Source organism: Phallusia mammillata, chromosome 6, assembly GCF_965637545.1.
Source record: "Phallusia mammillata chromosome 6, kaPhaMamm4.hap1.1, whole genome shotgun sequence".
Taxonomy (NCBI): domain Eukaryota; kingdom Metazoa; phylum Chordata; class Ascidiacea; order Phlebobranchia; family Ascidiidae; genus Phallusia; species Phallusia mammillata.
The window spans coordinates 15,082,435-15,093,319 of NC_137257.1; the positions used below are offsets into that span (position 1 = coordinate 15,082,435).

General features: G+C 36.0%; 1 protein-coding gene across 1 annotated transcript; it reads right to left on the bottom strand.

Moving 5' to 3' along the window:
• Nucleotides 1-1,590: 1,590 nt before the first annotated feature.
• LOC145233203 (FSD1-like protein) lies at nt 1,591-10,228 on the bottom strand. The gene is made up of 12 exons (XM_080097880.1): nt 9,973-10,228; nt 9,627-9,854; nt 9,089-9,190; nt 8,184-8,206; nt 7,735-7,856; nt 6,680-6,910; nt 6,232-6,423; nt 5,984-6,103; nt 3,893-4,056; nt 3,595-3,688; nt 3,356-3,486; nt 1,591-2,234 (listed from the first exon to the last, which is right to left on the bottom strand). The coding sequence occupies exons 1-12, from the start codon at nt 9,985-9,987 to the stop codon at nt 2,145-2,147; spliced, it is 1,512 nt and encodes a 503-aa protein (XP_079954006.1). The 5' UTR covers nt 9,988-10,228; the 3' UTR covers nt 1,591-2,144.
• Between the last annotated feature and the right edge of the window lie 657 nt (nt 10,229-10,885).

A 10,885-nucleotide genomic window follows, 5' to 3' on the forward strand; every position in this document is an offset into this window, starting at 1 on the left:
AAAGAGGATAATGATTTTACTCAAATTGTTTTTGTTTTTTTGTTTTGTTTTTCTTCCCAAAGTTTTTCCGACTCGTTTTTCCATGAAATGTTTGATGGATTTGGCTGAAATTTTGCAGTACTATTGATTGAGTCATTGAGGTTTCCTATTTTTTTAGTTTGTGTGTCGGACCCCATCAGTTACCCTACTAGCCCCCTAAAATGGGTCAGTTTTTTAAACAGTGTCGGGATTGGATAAAATTTGGGTAGTGTGTGGACTATGCTATTTGTAGGTTTCAATTGATGTGTTTTACCTTGCAGCCCCAACATTTACTCAACTAGCCCCCTAAAATAAATGAACTTTTAAAAAATGTCCTAATTATATGAAATTTTGCAAAGTTTATTAAACATACTAAGTCCTCAAATGTTGTGTTTTGCCCTGTAGCACCACAACTTAACCAACTAATTCCTAAAGTAGGTGACCCTTTACACAATGTTCGAATTGAATGAAAACCGGACAGCTTGTAGAATTTGCTATTTATTTTTTGTTTTACCCCATTATGCCGCTACTTACTCCTTCGTTTCTTTGAAAAGGAACGTTAAATAGGACATACTTCAAACAATATCTCGGGTGAATCTAAATTTATATAGTTTGTATTCTACATAGTATTATTATTTAAGCCCAGTGCCGATCACTGCGTTTTAACTTACAACACTAAACTTTCACATGGTTATCTCTTGAAATGCATTATCTACAACTTTGCATGTGTGGGGACCCATGAGTTTCTGCTTGCAGAAGCAACTAAGGTTATAAAAGACAGTAGATGGTATGGGACTCAATATAAAATAAGCATAGGAAATATATCAATGTTTTAAAATAGGTTATAGTGTATATGCAAGGGCAATGTGTGCTAAGCCACCCTTCTAGTTTATTACCAGTTAAGATGAATAAAAATTCATAACTGGGATAAGCCCTGAAGCGCAGCTACATACAGACCAGAAATCTCGGCATAATCATAGCTAATTTTTTAGCCTAGCGTCTCGTCACATAGGAATACTGGGTGACCGACTGATTCGGTATGATCGCCTTTAACGTGCCTGGCGTGCTTTGATTTAGTTAGTACAATTACCTCAAGTGAGCGTTTAGATCAGCATGTGCCGAAAATATCGAAAGGGGGTCAAAAGTTACATTTGGTCCCTAAATGGATTGCGGATTAAAAAAGCTTCAAAACCACTGCATTAAAATATCCGGGATTCAATTCGTCAAAAGCGCTAGGTATTAACCTTAAGGCCATGATGGAAATTCTGCGCTGAGTTGTAAACAGGCCTGAAACTGGAACCCAAACCAGATTCGTTTTTGAGAAGCTCGCTTAGGCCAACCAAGACAACAAACAAGACAGACAATTGGTCGTGAACAAGGCGTTTTCAGGTTTTTTGACATTAAGTCAGGTCCAGCAACTTGCTATTTATGTTGTTAAATTTATTCAAAAAAATATATGACAAAAAATGTAAAGTCGGGCCCGAACCAGGCCCGTTTTATTATGAAATAAGCCCGAACCCAACCTGACTTACAACTCTGTTCCAATAATTTCATTAAAGAGAAAAGCTGAACCGCAGTAACTGAAGTTTTATTTTGTAAACCGGCAGCGAATCAAAATCCAGGTAAAGCTGTTACGATTGCACATCTTAAATCAGATTGTCAAAAACTTTTTACATAGGCTTCATTTCATGTGCAAATTACATTAGGTGTATGATTGGAAACAAATAGCAACCTTACATAAAAAAATTAAAACACAACACAGTAGAATCTACTGAGTAGATCGTGAGCTAATATCTTCACAGTCAAGCACCAAGTAAAATATGAAGAAACATAATAAATATATTGCAACGCAAAAACTTACGCACTACAAAATACCACCAGGCAGTTATCAACACAAAATATTGCCATGTAAAGGAATGTAACGATAAACGACATAAAATAAAACACCTAACGTTTAATAAATAAAGGAGTTTTCTTTAAAACATGACGTGTCTCATGATGTCATAGAACGGTTTGTGACATAAACTTTTTTCGATGTGTCAGCTTACAACATACTGCATATTTTAAAACCGCACATCGGGGTAAATAACCACCATAACTTATTTATGATTCAGCTGGAATTTTGGTTAGTCGTTTTGCGACACTTCGGATGATACAATCGACATGCTTCTGGTTTTAGGTGATAGGTTAGGTTTGGTTTCCACCCAAGACGGAACCTTAAACAAAACAAAAAACATCTAGGTCAGATCTGCAATGTCAAAAATTTCCAATAGACAAAATTTATTTACTAGTTCGTTTCACACAATATGGCAACAGAAAAAGCGATATACGGAAAAATGTTTGAAGTAACTGCTTGTCCTTTATTAACAAATCCTTTATTTGATAATTTGCTTGCGGCAAGAACACCTAAATTGTGGTGAATGTAGGACAGATTTGCCAAATAAGTATAAATACAATACCATGCTTTGCTGTGCATATAAACTAACGCAGCTGTGTAAAAACAGACCTAACACAAGTCATATCCGAGTATTACAGGATTTAGTTTTGTGTCTAATTTGGCGTTAAACCGATCAGTGACTGGGCAATGTCTAATGCAACCTAGTTTAAACCTGCCGAACGGCCGTCCAATAACAAAAAGACCGATACCGTTAATAGGTAAGATATGAATATCGGCAGCGATAATCGGCCCAGTTGATAGTTGGGTATAAGGTTCACACATTTTGTAATCTAGGTAAATGAATACGCTTTTAACGGGTCACTTAGAAAACCATTAGTGTCCAAATTTACGAGCGGTCCCAGAAGTACAGACATACACAAAATCTGAACACACCGAGGCCCAATTTGAACAACATTTGATAGGCACGCTGTGGCCACATAGCCGTAATGCAGCACAAAACTGTAGAGTACATGTGAGTAGTACAACTGCCCGAACAATTAGGTTAGGAAAAGCGTAAGGACGTTGGTTCTCAAGAAAACATGGATCGCTTACCACCTAGGAACTTTTTCTATGACTGTGTACCACCTAAACCCTGTGTGAATGGGGATACCCATAGTTTGGCCTATTCTTTTTGACCAGGTTAGCCTATTTCTAAAACCAGAAATGCAATTTTAGAAAATTGTCCAAACGTGAGTTTTGTCCTAAACCAAGGCTTGTCAGATGGGTCACTTTTTTGGATCTGACTTAAATCAAGTGTAGCAGAAAGCTACTCGCAGATGACTCGAAGGGTTGATCATTATAGCGGTATGCATACCGCATGTTGAGAACCACTGCTTTGGTGCAAGGTGCTTGGGCGAATTTTTAAAGTTTTTTTTCTAAAAATATAAATGCTAATCAAACCTGTATTCCAGTGTAAACTTGTATTGAGCCACACCACACAGAAAAACCGGGTACAAGTGGTGTAGAAGACTTGACTTGCTTGAATGAATATATGCAGCGATGGGATGATGGGTCGTAAAATGCCAAGTAACCTAAAAAATGTATGTGTTTCGTCCACAGATGTAAACAGAAAAAATCATTACTGTTTTTAACAGTACAAAGAAAGTTGGTTACATAATCAATTTTGCAAATAATTGTACTTTGTTTAGGGCTGAAGAAAATGCCAAACTTCTTTGGGATTTCAGATTGGTCAAGGTTCTTTATCTTGTTGTTGTGTTTTGCTACAAAAGTTTTCTAAAAATTCAAAAAAACAAATTTGTTGTCAACTGATGCACAAAAAAAATAAATAGATCAAACAGTACCCCTTTTAAACACCATTTTAGAGCTACAACATTTTTTATTATTTGAAAGTATAACATCTCACAGAAAGTTGATTTTAAAAAGACAACTATAACTGTGTTGCAAAAATGACACAAAGAAATTGCCAAAAAAACTTACTTGTATCCATGTATTGGCAGTAATACACCATGAATGTGGAGTTCGTCCCAGCTGGTCATATCTACTTAGTGCACGAGATGAAATTCCAATACTGTATGTTTTTGTATCTTCCTGTGGTGTGGTCTCAAAGTAGATATTGTCATCAGATTCAATGACACTGTTTCCTGTGAACAATTGAATAATACAAAGAATAAGAAAGATTGTAAATGTAATAAACTTTGTTTTTCAAAATCAAATGTGAAAAAAGCACTTAAAGTGTTCATGCAATGTCACTTTATAGATCCATTTACAACTAGAATAGTGGCTTTCTGATATACTTCCATTTTATATATTCTATACGATATTTACCAATTTACTATACACATATGATTGTTTTTGTAAACAAAAACTAATGGGTCCCCACACGCGTGTTTGTGCGGATTTACGGTAAACTAATGTTGCGGTGATTTTTAAATTCTTAAAACAAATTTTTAGAAAGCATTAACCCAACAATGAAAAATTTTGTTGTATTTTTTTGCACTATTATTGTCATATAATTACAAAAACATTAAAAAAGAACGAAACAAATACTTTCAATTTAATCTCTTGCTTAACTTTGTTTCGTAAAACGAGTTTTTCATTTAACTTTGTTTCGCAAAACGAGTACCATTGACATGTAGTAACCTTTTAGGATGCACACACCAAACGACTGTTTGACCTTTTGACACCGTTTTCAATAGCACGCCGTCCTTGGTGTTCAACAACACCGTTTGACCTAATTTATACATGCCTTGGGTATTTGATTCAAAAAAAAAAAACGCTACGTTATGACGAAAGAAAGTTCTGAACTGTGTTAGTAATACCTACTAATTGACCTTAAGTAACCCGTGGTCATGCAGCGGCCAACCTGACAACGAGCATTTAAAAAAACTTTTATCTTGTAAAAAAATCAAGTTTATTTTTTTATATTTAGTTTGTTTAACAAAGTTTTGCTTGACATTATACGAAACCGAAGCACGCTTATTAGGTTTAAATCGCGTCATATGTGTGAAACCTTTGCCGAAACTGAAAATGTGAGTGATAACTTAATAAAACGACATAGCATTGCTGTGCAAAACAGCTGATTTCTAATCACCGAAACGACGTCTCGTAAAACGTCTGTCCGACGTCAAGCTGAGCCTTCCCGCTCTGCCCTATTATTCGTAAACGTACTCTCTTGGGACTTCTGCCTACAGTGTCTTTCTTGACCAAACGAGCGTGTGTCGCTGGGTCATTCGGGGTCAAACTTCAGGTGGACCAAGTTCAGATTAATATTAAACATATGTCCAAATTTGAATAAATTTGAAGCACTCTTTCTTTACTAAACGAGCGTTACAAACCAGCGTTAAAAATTTTACGTTTCGGGGGCCTGTGGGTGAACCGCTGGGTAACTTGGGGTCAAACTTCTGGTGGACCAAGTTTGGATTAATTTCTAACATATGTCCAAACTTCAATAAATTTGAAGCACGCTTTCTTCACTAAACGAGCGTTACAAACCAGCGTTAAAATTTTTACGTTTCGGGGGCCTGTGGGTGAACCGTTGGGTAATTTGGGGTCAAACTTCAGGTGGACCAAGTTTGGATTAATATCTAACATATGTCCAAATTTGAATAAATTTGAAGCACTCTTTCTTGACCAAACGAGCGTTACAAACCAGCGTTAGACAGAAAAAAGAAAAAAAGAAAAAAAAAATACGGACAAAAACAATATGTGTCCCCTTCAGGGAAGGGGACCCATAACTAAGTCTAACTGTCTGACCATAATTATCAACTAAAATGACATTAAATTTGTCATTAAAAAATTATTTCATGTCCCATATTTGTCAGTGTGGTAAACAGTGGAATATTTTTGTCTAAACAACTTTTTGTTGTTGTTGTTGTTGAGTAAGGTCCATAATTTAGCTGCCAAGTTGACTGAGTGATTAGCCCAACAACCTTGTGTTCACAATGTTCAAGGTTCTAATTCTTCTCAGCAAATTGTGATTACTTGGGCAAGAAACTTATGCAAAATTGCTTTATCATCTTCATATGCCGAAAAAATGAAATAAAATTTGTTGCAACAAATTCGAATTACCCAGCACAGTGTAAGATTCCCCAGTGAAGCGATCTTTGGATTTTGCCTTCTTCGGAGATGCAGTTTTGATGGGGGAAGATGGGCGGTTTATTCCACCACTTTTCACTCTTGCTTCAGCACCTGTACACATTTAATTTATTTGTTTTTTGAACCCCACTTGTTAATAAACTACTTTATTAGGACCTAAGAAGTTGTTAGACTCAAAATACATTTGATCTGAGATATAGTTTCAAGTTTCAACTGCTAACCTTTCATTGAGGCTGGATCCCATTCTACCAAGAGGGGACTTGATATTTTTAGACTACCATGGCAAGCTTCTTTGTCCAACTCAAAGTTAAATGCTGGTGTTTGGATGATACAGATTGAGCTGAAATTACCCCCGACTGACTTATTCCAAGCCTGTACTCGGACTTGTAGCAATGGCTTTGTAAAAATCAAACCTTAAAACAAACAGAAAAGTATAACGTACATAGTTTTTGTACCAAGGAAAACACAGAGACAAAGGAAAATTTGAGTCCTCCTTGATGAAAACAATCCAACAACAAAGGCTACTTAAAATGAAACTAGTTTTGGACAAAATAGGGAGCAATGCATTTGAGGACTTCAGATGCACAAACAGGTAAATAACTTTAAGACTTATTAAAGTTCTTAGTAAAAGTCTCTAGATAAAAAGATAAAAAGAGTAGATAAAAATACCTTCAATTGTGTATTTCATATGTTTGAGATTTTCAACAGTTTTCCATGGAACATCTTGATTGCCCTGATCGTTGTTCACTTGCCGATATTGAAACAGGAATGATTCGATTGTTGAGTGCATTGGCACATCAGTGTCATCAATGTCATTCTCTATTGGCATCTGCCACTGACAGGTGACAGAGTTGTCAATTGTTTCACAAAGTGTCTCGTCAATGATTGGAGTTCCAGGAACTTCACAAAAATCAAAGGTTTAAATAGGTTATTGTTGTCAAAATGTGTCTAGTAGAAATAATATGTAGGTCATAGTGATGGGACAAAACCAGGTTTTAAAGAGAGTACCGATACCAAGCACCGAGAATTTAAGTATAGTGTTGTATCTCACTGGCTAATTTATCTGCATTTGTCGGGGTAAGTCAACCTAAAGTCAGCGGGTCACATCCCGCCTGGTTAAAGCCTTTGAGGGGCCTGCGACTGTGTTCTAACAGCTTCATGTATCCAGGCTGCATAAAAATTTATGTTAATCTTTATGGCCTGGATGCAATTTATGCATTGTTTCCCTATTATATACCAAAGAGTTTTTAAACTAAATCCCAAGTTATTGCTAAGAATAGACATTGTTATGCTCAAAGACAAAATTATTTATGCGTGTGTGTGTGTGTGTGTGTGTGTGTGTGTGTGTGTGTGTGTGTGTGTGTGTGTGTGTGTGTGTGTGTGTGTGTGTGTGTGTGCTTTGGACTTTGTTTATGCCAATCAAGCCTGTCCAAGGGTAAAGTTTGCTGTAGTTCACTTGATATTGTACATGTTCACTTCGAACAATGAGTAAAAGTTGAGTTGGATTATACTCTTGTATTATTGCATGTGCACCGTTGTGGCCCACACTCGAAATATCTGATTACTTCTCTAGCCCGGGAATGTAAAAAGGTTGCCCACTTTCGGTTTACACCCTGGCCACCATTCTTAGCATAAATTAATATTCTATACAACGTAGAAAAAGAGATGTTAAAAAGATGTAATTCAAACTTATGTTTTGAGCCTACAATCAAACAGACATTTACCTGGCAAAAATGCTAAATTATTCAAAATTCTTTCTTCACGAGTAAAATCAGCAACAAGATGACAGGTTGGATCAATGACAGATGCTGTTATTGAAAGGCGGAATATGGATGACATAGTAATTCTGCAATGTATAAATTTAAAGACATCATAAAACAGTATGATCTATAGGAATGCTTGCGACACCTGCTGGATTCAGTATATCATGGCTAATCCCTACTGGCATCCTATGATCAGTTTGGTCTATTTGAGGTTGTAAAGGACAAAAACTAACTTCTGTACAAAAACAAAGCTTAAAATCAATAGCCAGTTTATCTCACAAATTACAGCACACCATATATACACAAACATGGTGTGGTGGCAAAAATCAATTATGTCAATGCCAAAATCAATAGTAGTTACTTACCTAATGTTATTATCCCACCAAAGAACATAAAAGTATAAGACTTACCTCTCTTTTATTGCCAAAGCAGTCTGAAATTAAAAAGTTGTTGGTGTAAACTTGTGTGCCTTTTAATTTAAGTAAACATTAAAACATAAACATTTTGAATTTAAGTAGTTTAGTGTGGATAAGCAGGTATTAACCTTTACCTAAAAAGACAAATGTCCCAAATCACAATTTTTTTGTAATACCAAATAAAACATCTCAATTGATACCATTAAAATGGTACCGTCTAAAACTGTACGCCTGCTAAACGTAAATTAAAATTTTTCTGACTTGTTTCCAAAAAAAAGCACATAGTTAGGGCTAATGGGGCTGGGGTGAGGTATTTAAAATATTATAATAATTAAATCTCTTATACCTGGGCTTGGTGCAGGCTTTGCACGGTAGGCTAAGGGTGCACTACGCATGGACTAAGTGGACTTATCATTTAAGATGACACGTCCTTTACAATTAAATTGGCCCTAAATCAGGTCACTGTTTTGATGTAAAAGAACAAGGATGAGAGTCGATAGCTCATGAGCCAGATGGCTTTTTTAGTGGCAGCAACTGGCTCTCAAAAAAAGTTTGTTTGCATTTCAACACAATAAGGAATAAATTGATATCAACTCATAGTGTTGCTTCTCAGAATTTAATCCAAGTGTTTTGGTTCTTCTTGCACTTTGAGGTGGTTAAGTATTACACACTAAATTGCATGTAAGACAAAAAAGTACCACATATATATCATTTCCTATGAAAATGCCTTGTAACTTGGTAGAAGCACATTTAGTCTTATTTGAAGTGACAAAAATATTGTGTGGCTCTTGAATTAATACTATTTGAAATATGTTTATGTAGCAACTGTCTCAGGTAAAACGGTTCCTGGCACCTGCTATACAGAACAGCATGTTTTAAGAGTGCAAAATGCAACTTACCTTACTGAACTCTGCTGGCTTGTCAATACCCAATGCTTTGTTAGACAAAAGAATCAACTCATCTGCATCAGAACGAGATTCCTCATAAAGTTTTAACTGGGTCTAAGTTTAAAAAATGACATGTTTTGCTTCAGATTTGTAATTTCACATAAAAAGCTTTACAATGCTGAAACCCAAGACATAAACAATATCTAACCTAAAAAAACCTTGAGATCACAGGGAATTAAATTTAGTTTACCATTCTTGCATGGGTGCTGGCGAATATGAAAGAGAGTGCAAATTTTAACAAATTCATACTTGGATACATTGCTATCTATCATGTATAACATTTTATCTGTTCGAACTGACCCTCTTACCCCTACGTGTAAGTGATTTCTTTATTATCTGGTATTTTATTTACATTTAACATTGCCATTTTACTAAAAAACAAATCAAAATTGTGATCTAGTAACATTTTTTGCCAATAAATTGAGATGAAAAATTTCATGACCAAAAAGCTTACTCATTAAACAAATTAGCATAGCAACAATATCATTACTTTTATAATTTCACTTTTGTTTTCAAGGTTTTTTTGGATCTCCTCTTTCATTTTTTCTTTTTTTCTTGTAAGTGCATCAAAAAGTTTCTCAAACTCTGCATTTAGATCTGCTTGACTAGACTCATATGCCTCATTAAGTGTGCGAACATCTAAAAGTAAATCAGCATGACAAGAACTGGCTTCATCATTCTTGTTTTTTAGCTGATCCACAATCCTGAGAAGAGCCTCCTAGACATAACACAAAATTTATTATTAACCATAATATACTTCATTTGACAATCAGATATGCCGTTAAATTTAACTATATGCAGTGTCTTATTTTTTAAGTGTGTCTTTTTAGGCTTACCTTTTGTTTTTCCATGTTATTGCAAAACGTTGTAATAATAATTGTCCAAACAGTCACGACAACCTAATGACAAGGTGCTGCAATCTACGACTAGGTGCAATATTACGTCACAATTCTATACCCCAACGGTTTTAGGTTAAGGCCACTAGAAGTAGCAATGATAAAAAGCAATAAATTTGAATACTAGGAGTGGATGGACGGGCTTTTTTTTTGCGCATCGCTATGAAACCGGTAAAAAAGCAAGCGACTGTGGAGTGTACTGTGGACTGTGGATCTTGCAAAAGATGTAACGCAACCAAGCGTGACTATACAGCAGGGGTGTCCAAACTTTTTTTGATGGGGACCAATTTTTACCAGGTGAAGACGCCCGCGGGCCAACGTTTCTTTGGAATCAGAACACAAATATACGGGATTTAAGGAAATTGTGGGATTTTGTTGCGCCAGCACCATTTACACTTCCTTTTTTACCGGTAAATAAAGTTTCATGGAAAGCTTTTGCGTGAAGTGGCAAGTGGCCCAAACCCCAAAACGTAATCCAAACTATGACGTAACATACGCAACAGAATTTTAAAAAAACAGCCGCGGGCCAGGTGAAATGCCGCCGGGGGCCGCATTTGGCCCGCGGGCCGCACTTTGGACACCCCTGCTATACAGGCTGGGCCTGAGACAGAGGTGGAAAAAGTTTACTGGTGTAGCGGTCATGATATTAATGTGCACAAAGTTTATGTTTAACGTTAGCATGTTGTTTGCAATAATGTTGCACAGCATGTAGGGGAAGTGTTTAACCTCTTTATAACTGGATGTAAGTGTTGGTATTTCCGTTCTCATGCAAGTCATTAGATATTTTGAGTCATTTTGTTATTCTAGAATGTTCTGCACAGACAGGTGTTTGTTCATCATTACGCATACTTCC

Excerpts from the sequence above, each read along its gene's own strand:
- LOC145233203 (XM_080097880.1), bottom strand. Across the intron at positions 7,857-8,183 it reads GCTTTGGCAATAAAAGAGAG|AATTACTATGTCATCCATAT; the intron begins GTAAGTCTTATA and ends TATACATTGCAG. Across the intron at positions 2,235-3,355 it reads AAGTTTACACTGGAATACAG|GTTCCGTCTTGGGTGGAAAC; the intron begins GTTTGATTAGCA and ends GTTTTGTTTAAG.